We start from the raw sequence: 21,575 nt of genomic DNA, 5'->3' as shown, positions 1-21,575 counted from the left end.
TTTCAGAAATTTGGATAACAGGGTGATACAAGGGGGCTCAGGTTACGAGGGCAGCGATGGAGTTGCTGGGATTCAATGCCGATTTTGGTCTTCTTCACTTCACTTGGAGGAACTTATCCTAGACTAGAATAAACCTTTTTCAGCACATTGCAACTCCCAGAAACCTCGCCACAGCTCCGTATACCTAAGGTAACTGTAGCCTACGCTCTAAGCTAACATGGTAAATTTGGGGCCCCGACTTGCCGCATCCCCTCGTCAGTAAATTGAGTACAAAAAGCTGGCCCTGCTTGGCAGCATGTCAGTGCTCTAGGAAATTTGATGCTCAATTGGACTTTTAAGACGAAAACGGAATAGCTGGTCTGGCTTTGGGACTCCGTGTGAGTGGGTAGGTGTGAGTTGGTGTTGAGTCCGCAGCTTGGGGGCGAGATTGGAATACGCGAGACAGGGTACAGACTGACCGAACTGACGAGATGTGCAAAATTTGAAACCGAGAATATTACCACGGATCAATACTTTGAGCCATTGTTAGAGGTTGGTATTCTAATATTCTGCTGCACAGGCCTGGGTTGGCTTCCGGGTAGCCCACCCGGTCTGGCCCTGTGCTGGAACCCACACACCCTCGGAAAGGATGAGGGAAGCCATCCATCATATTAATTGCATTAGCCGGAGGCTCTAGAGACTATTGATGGTTGCCTTCTGTCGCCTTGTCGAGGCACCGAGTTGAGTAAGGGTTTTCCGCTACTCGTGAAGTGGTACTGGAGTAGGTTCACCCTCCTTCCAAGCCTACGCTTCCGTCAACTGTCACAATCACCACGGAAACCGAAAACAGAAATATGACAAGCTTTTCGTGGGACTTAGAGAGCCTTCTCTTTGCTATTGAGGCCAAGGTCACGATCGTTATCAGGGGTTCCGCTGCACACACTCACTTACACACACACAGTTGCATCGCTTCTACTGCCTTGAGTCTAGGACAAGGAGATGATGGGTATCGAAATCCTTCAGCTGCATGGGTTCTGAGTAGAAGAAGCAAAGAGAAGCAAACTTTGATATGCAATTTTGTTCCAGAGACGCGCCGGTGGATAATGATGAATGGCGGAGGACGCCCCGCTGGAGACGTAGACGCGAATAGATTTGGGACACTGTACCAGATTTGCCACGCTTGACTGATGTTCCTCATTATCATGGTTTGCAGTTCAACGGGTTCCTTCACTTCGTACCTCTCAAGTTCCTTCCTCCTGCGAGTTGAGTTGGCAGCGGCCGCTGGCGGACCAAAGTGCAGGACACCGACCCCCTCCCCCCTTTTTTCGGACCCCCAGGACCAGCAGAGCATCACGAACCCATGTGGAACCGAATCGAATAAAAAGGAAAATCATACTGTTCGAAAGCTAATCCGCCTCGTCGAACCGCTTGATGCATGGCTGTCGCATCCGGCATACACACCTTGCGAGGGCCTCCTCGCACGCCAACCTGGTCAACAACGGGGAGCGCGGGATCGGTATTCCGGCCACGGCATGAGTGTGAATTTGATCTGTTCCTCCAAGGGAATCCTTTTACTCACGAACATGATTTTTAATCTTATCTTCTTCGTGGAAAGGTTCGCAAGAAACAATCTGGCAGTGCAATCGTGCCCCTGTCGACGGGGTGCGAGTGCGCGGCCGAGTGTCCAGGACTCGACCACACCAGCGTCGACCACACCAGCGTCGACCACACCAGCATCGACCACACCGCCTTCACTCACGCCCGGTGCAGAACAGCAGAGTACATTTATTGAAACTGTTGGCGAAATTGGAGCTGAGAGTCAAGTGACCGACTTGGAAACACTCAAGGGGGCTCTTCACACACAACGTGGCAGGGCACCAGCCCCGGTGGAGGATGTTCATGACGTTCGCGCCAAGTGGAAAAAATTAAGCGCCGTCAACCACTCGATTAGGAAACAGGAGTCTGTAATCATTGGGAGCGTGCGGGTCGCGACCGCTTCTTGCGTTCGCAGAAACGGTCTCTCGCATGCGGCCGGTTTGACAGTTGGTTGGTTCGAGGTTACATTGGGAGCACTCGCCGTGAACCAAGTCGACCAAAGGAGGATACACAGCCCGATTAATCTGCCTTGCCAAAAAGATTCTCTGATGGGATGGAAAAAGATTCATTGTCGTGTGGGAAGCTGACGTGCGGCCGGATGCCTGGTTGCCTCACATCGTCTCGACACTGAAATTTTTCTCCTGGCAGTACACGGCTGCCCCCAAGTTGTCGTTCCTGGTGCTGCCTTCTTGATGGCACCTGGACCTCTGCAATTTCGTCAAAACCTTGACGTTTCTATTCAATAGTATCTTGTTTTCTATGTTCTAACGGCCTAAGTTTGGATCAAACTTTGCTGTACCTCAAGCCTCAGTCCAGGGCCGCGGTAGGCCTACGGAAAATACTTGTCTCGAGCGGATACGGAAGGTAGACGTATCGACTTTCATTCTTGGCCTCGATTGATGACAACTGAGAGATATGTGCTGACGTTTGCTCATGATTAGGCCAAGCATCCGCGTTTGTTACCCTTTCTCGATCGATGAAGTCAATACCGAACTTGAGGTCCCCAAAACACATGTTAACCGAGGAAGCAAAGTCAACATGTCCCACCGAAGGCCGCGAGAAACGATTCTACTTTTGCTCTTATACCCCTCGCGTCTTCTTCGAAGAGGTCTCTGCCTAGTCCGGTAATGTTCAGCGAGCTCTTCTCCCCTTTTGAGCAGGCGGCACGTCTACCTACTCCCAATCATAGTCGCATGTCCTTGCTCCTTCACCCAGACCACGAAATGCAATGGTTTTGCTTTGAGCCCAATCCTCGATCTTTCATTCCCTCCTCACGAGAGAACACCCTTGAAATCGTCGGCCCGGGTCAGAGACTCAGTATACAGAAACGAGGACGTGCCGACTGCAGGAGCATGGCGAGTATAGAGGAGCAAAGAATGACGGCACCTTCCCAAGCCTCTAGATGGGCAGCCATGTCGGCACTTACCCGTCTCAGGTCAGGTGAGAAGTTTCCTACCAGGACGGCATCAAGGGTATGTTTGACTACCTCGTGGTTTCCCGTCTTTTTGCAACAAGGAGGGCCTACGCCTGATAAGCCTTCAGGCAAGATACTGTTGCTACGCCAAAAGAAAAGATTCTGGCCAGTGACACGATATACACATCATGTTAGCACTTGATAATGAATAGAATGGCGAAATAGGATGTCTTGCTGAGCATCCCATGATACTAATCTGATGACGAGGATTGACGTGACGTGATGCCCTCGCGGTACCACAGTCGGGAGCAACGCTGTGCTGGAGTGATTATTATTGTTGGTATACACGTAGGCAGATCAGTCCTTTCGGTCGCGGACGAGACCAATAGTTCGTTGGTCTTTCGCGCGTTTGTGGAAGGGGAAGTTCGTGGGCAGAGCCCGCGATCCCTCTGTGGGTGTAAGTGGGTGGAAGGATCCGTCTGCACAGGCCCGAACCGCCTACCTACTACCTAGGCCCTTTTCTGCCTTCTGCCTTGATAATCCAACAATGATTGAGGGAGGCATGAATACACTGCCGTCAAATATGCCAATTGAAAACTCGTTTCCACGCCTCAAAGAGACTAGTATTGGAGCTCCTGTTCCCAAATGTCGAGGAGTTACAGGATCTCTGTAACTCGTGGGCGAGTAAGGGGTCAGAGGGAGGCGCTCCCGTGTTATCAGACCGACTTCACAGCCTCTTCTCTGCAAACATCATAGGCATTCTCCTTGTCACCCACCTTGTCGACTTGAACTCCCCGTTGAGATACCGTTGGAATATGAGGCAGAAAAGGTGGATTGGCTAGTTAGGCGGTCTGGGCCCGTTGGCACGCGCCCTTCCACCTACTTACACCCACGGGAGAATCGTGCCCAGGAACTTCCTCTGTCCACATACCTACATACCCCCATACGAAGTCAATATACGATTAATAACCTCATACCGGCCGCAAGGCTGCCCTGCTGATGTGTACACCAACAGATACAATGATGCGTGGGGTAGGAAGAAGGGGATCAGCAAATCGTAATGGCTACGTGTACTGCCTCTAGTACCTCTGATCCCACAACGTTCTGCATCAACAGTTTCAGTCACGCATTCAAACGGATCTCGCAATCCGTTTCCATCACACATGCCCATAGACGGGAGAAAACAGACACCGTTGTTCACAGCTTTGTGCTCAGAAGTTTTCCACTACATGGGAGGTCAATAGGGGCTGGTGCCAAATTCCAGAAGGTGGTGATTAGCAATGGCAGGTTTCCCCCACAGCACCTTGAGAAACGAAGAATATTCCATCTCTGGGCCAAGTAGGACCTCATGATGCCATCCCGAGCGGCCATAGGAGCGTCATGCAGCTCTTGTGGGCTTCTAAACGCCCGCAACGCCGTCAACGCTTCTGAACAGCAGCCGGTGGGCACGAAACGGGTGGTCAAACACCACGTGTTTGTCTCTCAGCCCTCGAAAACGATGAATTATTTCTCCAAGGGGGAGCGAGATCCGCAACTGGGGTATGTCAGAAGTTGGTCCGCTTGAGAAGCCGGCATGATGGCAAGCCGGAAAGAGCCTTTCCTACGCCTCGAGCGGGCAGATCGCCCAGCATGCCTCTGTGCATGCCGGCAGCTCCAAGGCTTTGAGTCATAGACTGCATACATAGAGTCAGCGTATGATTCTCTCGTAGGGGTTGGCGGCTTGTGGCAACATTCGCAGCTAGAACTACTTAGCCCATGCGTTTTCCCCTACCAAGTCGCTAAGTAGCTGGATGGCATCGGATTCTGAAATCCCCCTTCGCACACGACCTCAATGCTGCCTTGCTCCAACATGCATGGCAGGATGCAGGTGACAAGGGGGCAGTCCTCCCCCATGATTGGGGTTTCGATGCTTGGGGGGCCGAAAATGCGGCCGCTCTCACACCGCAGTGGGAATATGTGCAGTAAATAGCTTCATCGGTCGTTAGGGTTCAGATTACAGCAGATTGATTACCGAAAGATTCACCTTCAATCTCGCGTGCTTTACTAGTTGACATGAAGCTATTCCGGCCAGAGCTGGTAGTATTTTGACCCCAATGTCACCCATTGCTGTCCGTGGACGGAGGCAATTGCTCACTATAGGTCAGGCTCGCTGAGCACCGCATGCTCCGGATCGCATTCTCAGAGCCCGAATACAATGCAAGCGATAAAAGCTACAAAATTCTGAAGGAACCGCCGCAGAAAGCCGTCGGGGATGATCAGCTCTCAAAGAACGGCCCATCAATTCAGCCCCCAGGTTGCATTCTCATTGAAATCCCTGGCTACGTGCAGACGTTTATCTTGCTCAAGGGAGCAAATTTGCCCCCCGGGGATGGTTGCCGGCATATCAACTCCCAGTCCGCCTTCGGCCATTCGCCAATCCCTGGATGCCCTGGTCAGCCAAGTACAGCCACTTGGTCTCATGTAACTCCTGTATATCCGACCCATGACACTGCGTAATGCAATATCATCCTTCAGAACGCGTGAGGCAACCGCGTCGGTAGAGGTGGTAGCGTTCATGGGTAGATAACGCGCTCATGGAGCGATATCACGTGGCTGATTGACTATCTCGTCGCCCACAGCCCTCTCAAATTGTCGGAATAGTCTTTGGAAAGGAGAAAGAGCGGTGTCTAAGATGGCCAAGTATAAGTATAAATAGGAGTAAAATATCCCTCTCGCCATCTCTTCATGCGTTTTTTGGCTGCTATCGAACTTTTATCTCCCGACCCCTGAGTGCGCACTGTTGAGGCCCTCTTCTCTCAACACCAAATTCCTTGGCGCCTCGAAGCGAAGATGTCTACCACCCAGCAACCTTCGATTGAGTGTTGCTACCAACCCGGCTGCTATTGGGATCAAAAGTTAGACATCGATACCCATCGGACGCACATGCAAAAGCATGGTAGCGGTAGCGGGGACGTTGTTGAGCACTGCAACATCGTCATGAAGAATGGGATCGACATCGAGAATCACAAGAAGAACTGTTGCCGCTATAAAGCTGCTATGGCCCTGGAGAGACTTAAGAAGGCTACCAAGACCGCGCCTGGGAAGTCTAAATAGGTGAGATCCCACCCTTGAAAGAAAACCAAAACGCAAGGCTCAAATTAAGTGCAAGACAACAAAAGTTTGCCGACAATATGGAGACAACAACGAGACGGATATGTCCTGAGAGATAAGGAAAGTAGGAGATTTCACCGGAGAGATGTGGGAGAGTGTGGCAAGAAAGACAAGGCAAACGTTTGAACGAAGGAAGAGGTTTCAGAGGTTTGGTTGCATTCGGGCATGTCGCAAGGCTTGTATTTCGTTCTTAAGGATCCTAGGTAGATACACACAGCACAAATTGATTCTTGGGAACTCCTCCCAACTCTCTTCTCTGAAAGACGTACATAAGATAAAAACGTTACTAAAGCCGAGTGGTTACCATTTGAGCTGACAACGTGCCCGAATCACCTGATCTTCGACGAGTTGAAGGTTCTTTCACGACTACTTGCCGCCTTGTTAGATTTCCAGATCTATTCATCTACGACTGACATGTTACGCAGTGGCCCGAGAGGGATCATAACATACTTCACTTGAGCAGCTTTGGGTATGAAAGAGTCTATTAAACTAGAATTGATGCTCCAAACTCTCTCGTCTTACTGCGAGACATGCGCAGGATCTACGTAAGCGACCGACACAAGAGGATATGCCGTTCCGGAAACTTCTTGACCACCCCCCTATGCTTCGTTGCTTTGATCCGCTTCGTCCTCCAGCGAGCCTTCCGAATTATCCTCATCGTTCTCCCAAACATACTCCCCAAAATAGACCGTAGCAAAGTCCGTCATATCACAGCCCATTTCGCCAAAGGTATCGAACAGGACCTGTTCCGGTATGACCGTCGGAAGCCAAGCATAGTACTCCGTTTCAAACAAAGCGAATCCAAAGCTGAGTACGTGTAGTGGCGCGTCCTGAGGAAGTCGCAAACATTGGTCGGGAACTAGCTTGATTGAGGTCCCAGAAAAGATGCTGTCCAGGCCACCTCTGCCGTCGGGGAGAAGGACGTTGTGTGCCCAAGCACGAACCATGCACCTTTGAATTTCTCTCACGTCTTCATGAGAAATTCCGAGCGTCGCTTCTGATGCGTTGTCCTGAGCCTCCGGGATCAAGTTGTTAACACGATTCCCGATCGTTCTTGCACGGTGACCGATTTTGCGGCATGTATTGGACGAAAGAGTAAGCGTCCCATCCTCGAATTTGATAAAACCCATGTCAGTATGCCACTCCTCTTCGTATTGGCGAAAGATAGCCAAAGCCAACCACATGGCGCCACTCTTGATAACATCGCTTGGCACGTCTATGCAATGCCGCTGCAATAGCCCGTTGATGGAATCTTCGTCGGCAAAGTGATCGGGTGAAATGATGAAGAAAGGATTCAAAGCGTGGCACGTGAGCACAATAGCCGCAATGTCGATTATCGCGGACCGCGCCGTGGCGGGCGTGTCCTCTGTTATGCAGCTCAGAAAGCAGGCTACTGACAAGTCGTTTCCCGTGATTGATAAGAAGTCAAGAGTCTTCCGGGCCTGGGAAATGTTGAGATGTACACTGATTCCATCCATGCCGTAGTAGATGAGCCCCAACACATAAAGCCGACGGATAGCCTCAGCGAATGCCGGCTCCTTGGAAACGAAGCAAACACGAAGACGGTCGATGTCAATGTTGGGACATTCGTTCATCACATAGATGATGAATACCGGAAGGTGAATATCTTCGAATTCCCTTTTAGGTTCCGCATCGAGGATGTCCTGCAGTGCCACTTGGGCATGGATGGTTCTATCCGCCTGCTCAACATCCTTATCCAAGGCGCAAGTTATTTGAGTCAGCATCTGAGCCCTCGACATCGCCACCCTCTTCCGAACCACATGCGACGTCTTTGTGTCGAATACCTCCTTTATCTCGCTATTGAGAAGAACCAAATGGTACGCGTTCTTGGCATCGTTCAACGATCTTCCCATCAAACCGGGGGTGATATAGATTGATCTGGTATCCTTCTCGTTAGCGAAGTGCTTCCGAGCGGCCGCTAGGAGCGTTCGTCTCAGATGATGCCGCTTCCACTCGGAGTCTCCGTCCCAGAAGGCTATCGTTCTTGTTGTCTTGTGTTCCTGAACCATCGCATACTCTGGAGCAATAGCTTCCATCACAGCGTCCGGGTACTCCCCGTCGCTTGCTTTGTATTGAATCCATCTCAAATTTGACAAATTTGGCGAATTGGTCCGCTGTTTCAATCGAAAAGCTGTGACGGGAGTCTCTGAGCTGTTGGTTGCAACGGCGAGCATCCTGCCTAAATCTTTGTTAAGGGGGGCAGATGACAACCAGACGAAGCGCAAAATAGTCGTCTCTTCGGTCTTCGCGAGGAGGGACAACTTGACCAGCGAGACGGCATAGTCGACACTCTTGGAGTGATCGGCATCAATGATGATCAGTTTGTATCTGAGATCAAAGTTCGAGGCCAATCCGATACCACCGTATCTTGCCACCGCGGGTCTTATTCCCACGAAATATCCAGCGCTGTCCCATTCGCGTTTTGACACCTCTTCCTTTTGGAGCGAACCGACGAGGTACCTGGACAAGATACCATTATCTCCGCTCGCCCTCATGCCTATGATATGCAAGACCAAGGCCACCCAACTACCGTCGTCGGTTGAGGGAGGTGACTGCACGTGAGCGACCGAATATCTTTCATCGCTCCCATACCATCTCGAGAGCTTGTCGATCTCATTCTTCCATTCCGCCGGTATTTCAAGGCTCGGCGTCGCCATGTTTTCGTCGTGTTTCGATAGTCTGATGGTCTGGCGTTCTGGTATTGTGGGATGTACTAATTGAGGCACGTTAATGGAGTGATATGGTAAGCCAGGGATTTGGAGCAAGGTGCCTAACGGGAGGAAGCGCAATGGTCCACCCAGTATCACAGATACTTGCCTTTTTCGGAAAGAACTCGACGGAAAGCTGAGCACCTAAACCGGTCCCTGGAGGTGAGTACCTTCTCTTTGGGTGTCTCAGTCGATGGAAGGACATGAGGGCCTGGGCTCCCTGCTCTGGGCTGGACAAAGGAAGACTACTCAATCGATTCCTTAGCTCCTTTCATCATCGGCTCTCCAAGGTGGCAGACGTGTCTATAATGTACCGGCCAGTACTTGAGTTGACGGAAAGTGTACGTTGCATGTAAATAGACATGCACCGCTAAGTAATTAGCTTTTGGGAGGGATGCAGGTCAGCGCAATGTTGACAGCGGTCTGCACTGACTGCATGTTCATCGGATCGGCCCGTTCCTCTTGAGCTTATTTTCCAACGGCTCTGTGCACTACGGAGTACTTGGACCTTGTCAGCATCAAGACATGCTCAGTCTCGTCACATCACGCCATAGATGATTCTGTAAAATCGCATTGCATTTGAAATAATTGTTCTCAATTCCAGTGATAGCAGGAGGAGTTCACTCGTGTTAACCCCGTATCACAGTCCCGTCACCTTATAATGTGGTGGATCTTAATAGATGGGCCTGATTTCCCTACAGTTATGGGCTCTCACATCACCCATACGGACATTGGTAGATAAAAATAAGGCTGCACTTGAAACGATCTTGGGTGAGAAGTATAGCGTTGCGTCTGCACACACTTGATGTCGTTGTATGACTACGATACTCACACATGGTTGTAAACATGTCACGTACTTACAGGAGTCGGCCTGGGACAATTCACGAAATGTCTGTAAGAAAATTGGAAGGGAACATTGTTTTTATGAAATAGGGCCTAAGCAGATCTGAAGAACGGGTGTTGTTCAACACTCTAACCACTCTTGATGTCGCCGTTTCCTCAACAAATCTGAATTCCTCCTCAGCAGGATATTACCAAACTCCTGGAGCAGGAGTTGGTGTATGAGAGTGCCAAACCTTGGCATCCGCATCGCTGATCATCATGACCACCCAGGGCTCAGACTCGACATGGCTCTGTGGCTGTTCTATTCCGCATGCGAGTGAGTCTTCCGCACCTAGCAAGATTGCTCTTCCTATTCCAGGTGTTCGAGGTGGTTACCTCGCCTAAAGAGTCTTCTTCCCCCCCGAACAGTCTGCTTCTCTTGGAGAAACTTGATCTTCTCCTGGAGAGCATCTTCCTCATACTGGAGGGCTCTCTCACTCTCTTGCAGGGCCCTTCTTCTCGCTTGAAGAGCCTCAAGGGCAAGTGTTTTCTCTCGAAGAGCCTTCTTCTCCTCTTGGCGAGCCTTCTCCTCCTCCTGGCGTTCGAATACTTGCAAATAACTGGGGTCCGCCAACTGCGGGGTGTCGCCGTCCTTTGCGATGACCTTGACTTTCTCGGCTCCAGTGTACTTCCTGCCGTCCCGAATATTCCCAATTTTATGCTCAACACCTTCTGCATCCGTCGCCCAGATCTCGAGTGTGAAGTGAGATACGGACTCACTGCAGGAGGCTTCATGGTCGAACTCGATGGTCCGAGGGCGGAAACCACCCCGAGACAAGCCGAGTGAACTGCCGCCATCTTTTCCGGCTTGACTAGCTTCGTTTCCATCATCCAGTCTCCGCTTCTTCGTCGATTGGCTGCCTTGGGAGTCCATGACTTCTTCTGAGAGGATGTGTGGATGCGTGTGCTGGTGTGCTGGTGTGCTGGTGTGCTGGTGTGCTGTTGCAGAAGTGAGGAGATGTGAGGTTGTGTGAAATATTCTGAGGGAAGGCGGATGAATACCGTAGGAGAAGCAGGAGCGTGGGCCGAGTCGGCCTGTCTTTCCGAATTTTGTACGCGATTCCAGGCGGTCAGGCAGGCACATCTAATCAGAGTGACTACCTTAGGCAGGTTCCTTCCCGTACCTATCCATTGCCTTACTGCGCTTGCCTGGAGGATTATTTTCTCTGGCCACCACATCGGGCTTGGGCCCTTGGCTTGACTTCCGGAAAGATCATGATTCACCTTCTCTGGGAAACAATTTCTTCACAATTTCGCAGCACCTTCAAACCCAAAGCTTTTGAATCAGATGGCTGGCATGTTGATATTGACTAGGTATCTCAAGACGGACCCTACACTACACTACAATAACATTCACACGAGCTAGATTCATCACCCTCGCATAAACGGCACTCTGGCCTCCCTGACGATGGGACGTCGCCCTCGCAACGTAGCCATGCAAGTCAGCGGCTGTATTTATTACACTCGTATCGGCAAACAACTACTATGCAGCATCAGGGAACCTCTGCTTATTCGCCTCGTCGACTGCCTTGCGTACACCCGTAACATTCTGAAGCACCGTCGGATGATCGGAGTGCACGCAGATGCTGAATGGCTTTCCCTCAAACCCAAAGCTAAAGGTCCCGCCGCTGTTATCCTTGCCCTCGTCCTTCAATGATGCAGACAAGGCCCTCTCGTAGCACAATTCTGGTGTAGCCACCTTGGACTGCGCCACTGGTATGAGCTTCCCTTCTGGAGAGTAATCAATGTCGACGTAGACCTCCCCTTGGAACGGGATGCCCAGCTCCTTGCACATGGCTTCTTGTGTAGCGTTTTGCGATGCGTAGACTGGGATGTTGTCCCCAAACGTGGCGCAAGCTTCCAAAACAGCTCTCATGATGGTCTCGTCTCTTTGCATATAGAAGAAGAGCTCCCCGTGAGGCTTGATATGGGATAACTCGACGCCCTCCGAATTGAGTATGGCTTTGAGGGCGCCGACCTGGTATAGCACCATGGCGTACATGTCTTTGGGGTCGATCTCGATCTTTCTGCGACCGAAGCCAAACATGTCTTGCAATCCCGGGTGCGCTCCGGCCTTGACGCCATGCTTCTTGCACAGGCGAACTGTCTTGAGCATGATGGAAGGGTCGCCGGCATGGTATCCGCACGCAATATTGGCGGCGTCGATGTAAGGCATCAGTTCCTCGTCCGGGCCCATCTTCCAGCGGCCGAAGCCTTCGCCCATGTCGGCGTTGATCTCGTATTTGCGCGCCAGTCCTGAGGCCATTCTGAAGTGTTGGGATAACGGGCGATGTCCAGGGAGGTTTGACCTTCGGGAAACCGTATGACGTAACGGGAGACGATGGAGTAAGCGTAAAGGAGGCATCTTGTCTTTGCTGCCTCAATGTCGTCTAATAAGAACGCTTCTACAGTCGAAATGAGAGATGGATGGTACTCTACCGTTGGGGTAGACGTTTGGGGTCCATTACTCCAAAGGGACGTCTTGGGGTATGCTGGATCAGGTGGTCCTTATCACTGAACTCCGCCGACAGGGGTTCCTGATAGTAATGGATGCCCATTGTGACCCCATCAATTGGTACGATGCGGGGTCTACTGCATCTGCCGTCCACACCCTTTGAGGTACAGACCAACGACGTCAACTGAGCAAAGAGGGCAATCATCTTACCAGAAACCTACCACAGCCTACCGGGACCTCCACCCGACAAACCTTCATGCGCTTCGCCGATGATCCCTTATCTCAACCCGGTACTCCGGCAATGCTACTGGATGCGTTCCCCTCTCCTGGATAGCTGTTGGGGTAACGACATGAAAGGCATTCAGGGTAGCCACCGGCCCGGTGTGGGCGCGTCTTGCCTCGAATCACTAACATGCGGACGAACGGAATGGACTGATTGATATACTGGGGGCCACGAACCCAACTTCGTATGGTCTACCCCTCCATGTGCCCTCTGACCGCGTCCAAATTGTCGCTGACACCTCAACGAAGCTATGCATTCCAGGCCACTTCGCAGCATTAAGAAGGTCCTGGTGGCCAATCGTGGCGAGATTGCTGTTCGCTGCATCAAGGCTTGCCGTGAGCTCGGTGTCCACAGCATTGCCATCTATACGGACGCCGACACAACATCACTACATGCCTTGCTGGCCGACGAGGCGATCGCGCTGCGGGGTAGCGACACTTATACAGATGGGTGGGTGACCCCGATATAGTTGTCATTATGCTTCTAACAGCCACATCAGAGACGCCATTCTAGAAATCTGCAAACGCAGCGGCGCCGATGCTGTGTTCCCCGGATATGGATTCCTTAGCGAGAACGCCGACTTTGCCGACGCCGTCACGACTGCAGGCAAGATCTTTATGGGCCCTTCATCCGCTTCCATCAAGGCCATGGGCCTGAAGCATGAAGCGAGAGCCATTGCTGAGGCCGTAAAAGTCCCCGTCATCCCCGGTACTTCATTAATTCCATCGACCCAGGAGGCCATAGAGGGGGCCAAAAAGCTTGGTTTCCCGGTCATGCTGAAAGCCACCGGAGGAGGCGGCGGTATGGGCCTGCAGATATGCCACAACGACGATGATATCCCAAAAGCATTTGCCACAGTCGAGAGTCGCGCGGGCGCTCTGTTCAAGAACAGCGGCGTCTTTCTGGAGAAGTATTATCCTCGATCCCGACACGTCGAGGTGCAAGTCTTTGGAAACGGCGAGCAAGTGGTTGCATTCGGGGAGAGGGAATGTTCTCTCCAACGACGTCACCAGAAAGTGGTTGAAGAGTGCCCTAGTCCGTTCGTTGCGCGAACGCCAGGTCTCCGTGAGAAGATGCTCCGGGCGGCAGTCGACTACGCCTCACAACTCAAGTACAAGAGTGCCGGCACTGTCGAATTCTTGGTCGACGATGAAACGGCCGATTTCTTTTTCCTCGAGATGAACACGCGTCTCCAGGTCGAACACGGCATCACAGAAATGTGCTATGGGGTTGATCTGGTTCACTTGATGCTGCAGCAAGCCGACTACGAGCACGCCGGTCAGCTCGGCATTCCCACGGACGAGCTACGAAGTCTCCCACAAGCACAGCCGAACGGTGCGGCCATCGAGGTCCGAGTATATGCTGAAGTACCCCTGCTCAACTTTGCTCCTAGCCCGGGCCTTCTACAGCATGTCAGCTGGCCCAAGGGCGATGGTATCCGGGTGGACACATGGGTGAAGAGCGGCCAGCAAATCACACCCCTCTACGACCCTTTGGTCGCAAAAGTCATGGTACACAGCAATGACGGTCGAGCTGAGGCGCAGGAGAAGATGCTAACCGCTCTGGATCAAACTGTTTTGCAAGGTACACAGACGAACTTGCAGTACCTCTCACAGGTACTACATTCTGACGAGTTCACCAAGGGCGATACGCTCACCTCTTTCCTACCCACTTTCAAGGCAAAGGTATGCGCCTTACAAGTACTCAACCCTGGTGTCTTCACTACGGTTCAGGATTACCCTGGGAGACCAACGATCGGACACGGCGTGCCTCCCGGCGGACCGATGGATGATTTGAGTAGTCGGGCAGCAAATATTCTCGTTGGCAATGACGCTCAAGTCGAGGTCCTCGAAATAGCAATGTCTGGTCCGGAACTCCTGTTCCATGAATCGGCCGTGGTGGCCGTGTGTGGCGCCCAAGTTCCCGTCAGTGTTGACGGCAAGCGCCAGCCGATGTGGTCCCGAATCCTCGTGCAACAGGGGCAGACGCTCAAAATTGGCAACGTCACAGGTGACGGCCTTCGGACCTACCTCGCAGTTAAAGGAGGCTTCCCAGACATACCTCTTTATCTCGGTTCCAAGTCAACGGCGCCAGAGCTCGCGTTCGGCGGTCTTCAGGGCCGTAAGTTGCAGATCAACGATATTCTCGCCCTTGCCCCTGGGACAGCAAGCTGGGCAGCGGCAGCCACACCCTTTTCTTTACCACAAAAGGCAATCCCTGACTATGGGCACTCGGAGATATTCTGCCTTAATGGTCCGTATGGCTCGGAAGACATACTGACCCCCGAGGGCATGGCAACAATCACCAACTCTGAGTGGACCGTCAGCCACAATAGTAGTCGCAGTGGCATTCGACTAGAGGGTCCACGACTAAAGTGGGCACGCACCACCGGCGGGGGAGGCGGATCTCATCCATCAAACGTCTTCGACTACGGGTATCCCAACGGCGGTGTCAACTGGACCGGGGAGTTTCCCATCATCTTTTCCCGCGACCGCCCGGACCTCGGCGGGTTTGCTTGCGCGGTCACCATCTGCTCAGCCGAGATGTGGAAAGTTGGTCAACTGAAGTCGGGCGACAGCGTTCAGTTGCGGCTGGTTTCCTTTGAGGATGCCATGAAGATTAAACACACAAACGAGGCCTACTTGAGGTCTTTGGGTGCTCTGGTGGCCGGTAATGACGCCGAAATCGTGCCGCTCAAGTTGGAGTTCGGCTCACGGACCACAAGCTCAATATTGCACCTGGCCGAATCGAAAGGAGATCATCCTCGCGTCACTTACAGGCAAGGTGGCGACACTTCCATCATAGTAGAATATGGTGAACAAGTTGCGGATCTGCGCAACACGGTCTGCGTCCATATTCTCGAGGAAAAGCTTGCGGCGCGCAACCTTGCGAGCGTGCGTTGTGAGCCGAACCTCGCTACCCTCACAGTGCACTACGACCCGCTACAGATATCTCAATCCGAGCTGCTACAAAGCTTGGTTGAGCAAGACGAGAGTATCGAAGAGATTGTTGGCATCAAGGTGCCCGTTCGCGAAGTCAACCTGCCGCTTTATGTTGACCACCCCACCATCACAGAAGCGACAGAAAGATACATGGAGAGCGTTCGGCCAACTGCTGCCTACCTACCAGACAACGTCGAGTATTTGCGGAAGAACAACGCATTGGAGACTCGTCGCGACGTATTTGACTCACTGCTCAAGACACCCTGGCTCACAGTTGCAGTCGGCTTCTTCCTCGGAACCCCTGTCATGTTTCCGCTCGACCCCAAGTACGTATTCACGGGGCAGAAATACAACCCTAATCGCGCGTACACTCCGAGCGGCTCAGTCGCACTCGGTGGGTCTCTGCTTGTCGTTTATCCCGTGGCCTCACCAGGCGGCTACCAGCTCATGGGCCGCACGTTGGGTACGTGGGATATGATGGGCACTCGAGCCGGCTTTTCTCCGACGCGACCTTGGTTGTTCAACAATTTCGATATCGTTAGGTTCCACGAGGTGTCCAAGGAAGAATTTGACCAAGTAGAACGAGACTTTGAAGCCGGTAGATATGTGTTCAACATCTCCGATGAGACCATCAGCATGGACGAGTATATTGCCAAGTTTGACACTGCAGCCCGCGATCCCGCACATCAAGAATGGCGGCAGCGTCAGGACGCCGCTGCCAAGGAAATGGGAGAGCTCGAACAGCGGCTCTTTGGTGAATGGACTGCCGCCAAGGATGCGGCTCTGTTGGAACAAAGTGAAGGGGGCGGGGACGATGCATCAGCAGATGCTGTGGCTATCGAGTCGCCCATGAACGCCAACGTTTGGAAAGTTCTGGTAGAAGTCGGGGACGTGCTTGAGGCGAAGCAGGCGGTGGCGATTTTGGAGGCGATGAAGATGGAAATCAAGGTGATTGTTCCAGACTCTCATGTCGGGGCAGTCGTGACGAAGATTCCACGGCCGCCAGGGACTGTCGTCAGTCCAGGGATGCCAATCATAGTGGGCAAGAAGGCTTCTTAGCCTAGTATGTATGCTGAGTTACGACGATCCTGAGCTGCTGAATTTCACGCTGTCAATGACCAAATCAAGCCTCCTTTTATTTATCGTGACTCATGACTGCCGAATGTAATATGACTCCATTCATCTTGGCATGGGGTGATGAATTGACCCAGACCCGACGGCCCGCCGGGGTTTGTGACCCACTTTCTCGGGGCCGACCGATTGCCGCTACCGGACTCTAGGCCCCGCTTGAGGTTGAGCAAATAAGAGAGCATTGAAGAGGTAGAACGAGGAAACTCGTCACCCGTGTTTTCCCTTTTTCTTCTGCACCGTTGGTAAGTGCACCATTGCATCGCAGACCCGGGAGCATCCTGGCACCACCCCCCGCACAAGCTATCTTCCCCATTGGAAGTATGTGTCCGTAAAGCTGTCGGTCCGGCGGGGGAAAATTGGGTTCCGGGTTAGGTTGCACATCTCAGAAGGCTCCGAAACGGCCCTTGCATTTCATCTCGAAGCGGAGAACATTTGAGTGGCCGGCCGGAAAGGATTCGTCATGCGTCAACCAGGAAGCTGGAAAGTATACCGCCGTGTACGAAATGGTCGGATCTCGATGCTCCCTTGGTTGTGCTCGGGCGATCTAGGTCGATACAACTATGAGATGATAGAGAGAAGATGGCGAGAACCCGGTGTACTGCCGACCCCAGGCATCCCTAACGGCATCAATGGGTGCAGATTGAGACACGTCGTGTGATCAGGCAATTTACGTCTGACTTCATTCACGCTGCCGCTTCTGCACATGCTAGTCAACAACTTACAAGGCAAGGTCAATAATGCGGGTCAAGCCGGGAGATCATGGCGTCTGATCCATGGGCTGTAGGGCTGAGCCGATGTTGATGGCCGATAGTCACTTGGTGAGGAAGGCCGAGATCCGCACTGCACAAGTCAGAGCTGCACGGACTGAGGTGGCTGCCACCTGTCGCGGCGTGGTGGCCGACAACCGCCCACCATTGACATTGCCGGCCATTGAAGAAAGCGCACAGCTGCTCAGGTTTGTATAAGTGGATGTCAAACTCTCGATCCGGACCACCTTGGAATCCGTGATGGTTTCTGGATTTGCCAGGTATTAATCTTCGCCTCCTCTATTGCGTCAAAGGGATACCTTACACTCAAAACACGCAGCGACGATCAGCACCTGCACCTTGCGTCTTTGACTCCTGCCTTTTGTCTCTCCTCCACAGGACCTCAAGCCAGGGCCCGCTTCCCCGAATTGATTTCGGTCCCGAATTTGGTCTCCACTTGACAAACATTTGACACTTCCAGTGCCTTGGAAGGCGAGGCTTACACTTCCATTACGGATACATCAGCCAGCCAACCACCAAACACCACCAAAAGGAAACCTTGGTGCAAGCCACCAACGACGACCTCATCCCTACCCGCATCCGTCCCACGACAATCCAACACTAACAAAGACGGCACATAGCACACAAGTCGACGCCTCAGCCACCGCGGGCAGCTCAAGATTTGGTCCAATTGGCTTTTCAATTGGCTACCTCAACCCCCTACTTGCGTGGAGGGGTCCAGGGCTCCCAGACAGTCCAGACTCCAGGACGTTCAGGCACCTCTTGACAGGTTCAACCCACCGGATCCGTGCGCCGCAGCTCTTTTCTTGCTGCCTCCCGGTCGATGGTTTGGAGGTGGCCAGAGGTCACAAACATTCTGCTCTCCCTGGTCCTCGCTACCAACGGGATACTAATACACCCTCTGGCACCTTCTTTGTCGCCGACCAAGCGTTTTCTCTCCCTCCTGCAACCACCCATTTACTTCCCGCGCCTTACCAGAGGCCAAAGATTGAGACAGACACGGAGAGGGAACATCGACACAATTCACAATCGAGTAGTAACGAATCCCGGTGTGCCCACGGCAATCGGCCGCAATCAACAGACCTGAAGAATAGTCTTCGACATGCAATCCTCGCTGTCGCCCGAAGTCCCACCTGCCCCGGGGAGCACGCACAGCACACACAGCAACGGGTCCCCGAACCATCTGGCCATGGTGCCCGACTCCGAGTCACCAGTCGACCGCGACTCGCCAAACGCATCCTCCTCGGCGACCAGTGAATCCCGATCCCAAGGGCAACAGCCTCCCGTTGTAGCGGTCCCCGCTGCATGTCTCGCCTGCGTAAGTCGCCCCTCCATGTCAGCTCAGGGTCCCCGTCGTCGTCTCTCGCTACTCCTCATTGGCTGCGGCGGCGACGGCGACGACGAGACGGGCACCACCCTCTTTGGCGTGAGAGTACCCCTAGTGAGACCAAGACTGACCTCAATCTTATTCTGTAACAGCGCAGCAAGCATCTCAAGTGTGACGGCCAGAACCCGTGCTCGCGATGCCTGGGCTCCCAGTCCGAGTGCGTCTACGTCGCTTCGCGGCGCGGCTACAAGGGCCCGAGGAGGAATAATACCGCCAATCCGAACAAGAGAGCGCGGTCTTCTTCCCCCACTTCCACCGTAGGCGTCGGCGACAACAGCTGTCCAATGCTACTTGGCGCAAACGGCACTTCAGTCCCCACGACGATGCAGAACGGAATGGCATTTAATACTCCGGGCGTCGTGCTCCCAGACACGCCCAGCACCACCTTTGCCGCGACGCCCAACTTTTCAAATCTGCAGCTCTATCGGTCTTTCGGTGCTGCCATCGGCTTCAACTCGACCCAGCTGGCCCTGGGCCAATCTCAGCCTGGTGTACCTGCGCAAGTCCCCGTGCCTACCTTGGCTGAGCGATGTCTCGACTCCTTTTACCACCATTTCTATGCCTCGCACCCGTTTGCCCTACCTAAAGAATGGCTGCTCCGTATTATGAGAGACACCAACATGGAGCCTCTCCTGGCTGCCATTCGGTGGGTTGGAGCTCTCTTCCTCGATGTGGGGCCTGCGCGGGCTGGCTTCCTGGATGAGGCATTGCGTCTGGTCCAAGATCCAACAACTCGGAGGGACGGCTTCTTTGTGCAAGCCCTGATCCTTCTAATCGTAGGCCTCGACGGCAGCTGTGAGCAGGAAAAGGCTCGAAATTTGCTCGGTGACGCCGAGCGTATCGCTCTCGAACTTGGACTGAATACCCGTGAGTATGCGACGCAGTATGGGCGCGGTATTCCCGTGCTGGAGGAGAGCTGGCGGAGGACGTGGTGGGACTTGTTCGTTGTAGACGGCATGGTGGCTGGTGTTCATCGGCAGACCAACTTTCTTCTGTTTGATGTCCCGGCCGATGCAGCCCTCCCGTGTGAGGAGCACCAGTATTTGTCTGGGGTGAGTCGCTTACTATCCTGTGTCGCGGCCAAAGGCTAAGATTTTGAACCAGAGCATCCCGCCACCCTTAACCCTGACGGACCTGGAAGATCAAGACTTTTCTGGCGACGATAGGCAGTTCTCCTCATTCGCGTACCGCATTCTCGCAGGCCGGAATCTTGGAAAGTTCATGCGCGTCCCGCCAATATACGGCCCTGATGATGAGAACCTCGGGCGCATCGAGGCCCTCCTGACCAACTGGAGGCTTCATTTGCCGCTTTCCAAGAGGGACGCCCTGAACCAGAAGCTGCAGTCGGATGAGATGATTTTCCAGGCCAGCATGATGACCAACGCGTATGTGACGTCCTGTGATATGTGAGCATTGTTGAATTAACCTGATGTAGGACATCCATCATGCTTCACCAACCGCACTCTCAACTGGACTCCTCGCCAACACGATCTGTAACATCTTGCGCACCGCACCGACCGGTTCCATCCGGAGACTTGTTCAACTCGCACACAAATCACACGATTGCGTCGGCTGCCGAGATCAGCAAAATGATCACCCACCGCGTCCCTCTCCTCTCGCACACGCACTTCTTCACGTGCGTAGTGACGCTATCCTCGATCGTCCACTTGAGCAAGTGGGCGCTCTTCTTCATCCCACACGACGACGACGACCTGCGACAGCAGATTCGGCTCAACATTGGCGCCCTCAACAAGCTTTCGGCGGTGTGGAAGGCGGCAGGCAACGCTTCCGGGCAGGTCAAGGGCGTCGCGCAGGAGATTTACCGGTCCAAGAAGGCGTCGCAGATCAACCCGACGTACTGGCAGGGTTTCACGCAGGACGAGGTGATGAACAGCATTGCGGCGGACGAGACGATTATGAACGATATTGAGACTGGGTTGAGCGGGATACCGATGCCGCCTCTCGACAACCTCCCTAGCTAGAGCTCGGGGAGGTCTTTTGTGCGTGCGAATATAGGACTGGACAGCGTGGCGTGATACGCGATTTGTTGATTTATTGGCGATATATACCAGCTCGGGAGGCACGCCGAGCAGTGGAGGGCGTTTGAAAGGAGTTCTCCGTGAGAGACAAATCTGTCTTGTTTATATTGGCCTGGACGGCATATATCTCTGCTCAGAATACACAGGCGGCGGCATGGGGCCGCCATGGATTGTCAATATCATTCTAATCTACAACCGGGAAAGCATTGGAGCGCATCCCAGGCTTCAGCATCAGAGGTTAGCTGTGTGCAGAATTTTGTCATATTTCGAGGTTCCCCATGGCTCCTCAGTCGGAAGTTCAATTTCAGAGGTCCCTACGCCCCCAGAAGCCCGCCGGGAAATCTCCAATCGCTCGATCCCACGGTCCCATTGAGATCCGCCACCTCTCAAGATCTAGCCATCGTCAGATTCCAGATCTCGAGTCAGCCAAGACTTGGTTGCCCCCGCTTTGTATGCACACTACTCCAGGCACCAGTTAATATTGTAATAATGCCTGTCCATAATGGAGATGTCGTAGCATTGAAGGATCGCGAAGAGCAAGGATGGTGGTGTCCTACCCCGTTCTTTAAGCTAGTCCCCATTCTTCTTTACGACGACGACACACCATCATCAGAGGATCGCGACGTGGAGTGGCGGACAGCCACACATTCGGACAACCTAAACTCAGCCCTCTGAGGCGGCGTCGAGAAATGAGACCCCTCCATGAGATTCTCGATGAAACTCGTCCAATTGCCTCACGTGGCTTGGATGCAGCCACATTATTTGTAGTGTAGAGGTCGCTTGTGCATGCACACCGACTGCAGAGTAATAAGCAGGCTGTC

General features: G+C 53.0%; 5 protein-coding genes across 5 annotated transcripts; 2 read left to right on the top strand and 3 right to left on the bottom strand.

The window, feature by feature from the left end:
• Window positions 1-6,738: 6,738 nt before the first annotated feature.
• On the bottom strand, window positions 6,739-8,817 carry HER10_EVM0007612 (uncharacterized protein; the record flags this gene model as incomplete). The annotated part of the gene is made up of 1 exon (XM_035477164.1): window positions 6,739-8,817. One exon carries the CDS (start codon window positions 8,815-8,817, stop codon window positions 6,739-6,741), a length of 2,079 nt encoding a protein of 692 aa, XP_035336234.1.
• Window positions 8,818-9,899: 1,082 nt separating this feature from the next.
• On the bottom strand, window positions 9,900-10,624 carry HER10_EVM0007059 (uncharacterized protein; the record flags this gene model as incomplete). The annotated part of the gene is made up of 2 exons (XM_035476625.1): window positions 9,900-10,001; window positions 10,118-10,624. 2 exons carry the CDS (start codon window positions 10,622-10,624, stop codon window positions 9,900-9,902), a joined length of 609 nt encoding a protein of 202 aa, XP_035336184.1.
• A 527-nt stretch (window positions 10,625-11,151) lies between these two features.
• Window positions 11,152-16,512, top strand: HER10_EVM0001284 (urea carboxylase). The gene is made up of 2 exons (XM_035471039.1): window positions 11,152-12,938; window positions 12,988-16,512. Exons 1-2 carry the CDS (start codon window positions 12,739-12,741, stop codon window positions 16,487-16,489), a joined length of 3,702 nt encoding a protein of 1,233 aa, XP_035335639.1. The 5' UTR covers window positions 11,152-12,738; the 3' UTR covers window positions 16,490-16,512.
• On the bottom strand, window positions 11,234-12,016 carry HER10_EVM0009028 (LamB/YcsF family protein; the record flags this gene model as incomplete). The annotated part of the gene is made up of 1 exon (XM_035478530.1): window positions 11,234-12,016. One exon carries the CDS (start codon window positions 12,014-12,016, stop codon window positions 11,234-11,236), a length of 783 nt encoding a protein of 260 aa, XP_035336349.1.
• Window positions 16,513-17,411: 899 nt separating the features above from the next.
• HER10_EVM0002956 (uncharacterized protein) lies at window positions 17,412-21,078 on the top strand. The gene is made up of 4 exons (XM_035472647.1): window positions 17,412-18,646; window positions 18,808-19,767; window positions 19,820-20,100; window positions 20,151-21,078. Exons 1-4 carry the CDS (start codon window positions 18,431-18,433, stop codon window positions 20,695-20,697), a joined length of 2,004 nt encoding a protein of 667 aa, XP_035335798.1. The 5' UTR covers window positions 17,412-18,430; the 3' UTR covers window positions 20,698-21,078.
• The last annotated feature ends 497 nt before the right edge of the window (window positions 21,079-21,575 follow it).

This window comes from Colletotrichum scovillei (assembly GCF_011075155.1).
Source record: "Colletotrichum scovillei strain TJNH1 chromosome Unknown Contig00003, whole genome shotgun sequence".
Lineage (NCBI taxonomy): Eukaryota > Fungi > Ascomycota > Sordariomycetes > Glomerellales > Glomerellaceae > Colletotrichum > Colletotrichum scovillei.
The sequence above is the reverse complement of the archived record's forward strand: the minus strand, read 5'-3'. Positions and strand labels throughout refer to the sequence as shown.

Excerpts from the sequence above, each read along its gene's own strand:
- HER10_EVM0001284 (XM_035471039.1), top strand. The coding sequence starts at position 12,739 with ATGCATTCCAGGCCACTTCGCAGCATTAAGAAGGTCCTGGTGGCCAAT. Across the intron at positions 12,939-12,987 it reads AGCGACACTTATACAGATGG|AGACGCCATTCTAGAAATCT; the intron begins GTGGGTGACCCC and ends CAGCCACATCAG.
- HER10_EVM0002956 (XM_035472647.1), top strand. The coding sequence starts at position 18,431 with ATGCAATCCTCGCTGTCGCCCGAAGTCCCACCTGCCCCGGGGAGCACG. Across the intron at positions 18,647-18,807 it reads CCGCTGCATGTCTCGCCTGC|CGCAGCAAGCATCTCAAGTG; the intron begins GTAAGTCGCCCC and ends ATTCTGTAACAG. Across the intron at positions 20,101-20,150 it reads GCCAGCATGATGACCAACGC|GACATCCATCATGCTTCACC; the intron begins GTATGTGACGTC and ends AACCTGATGTAG.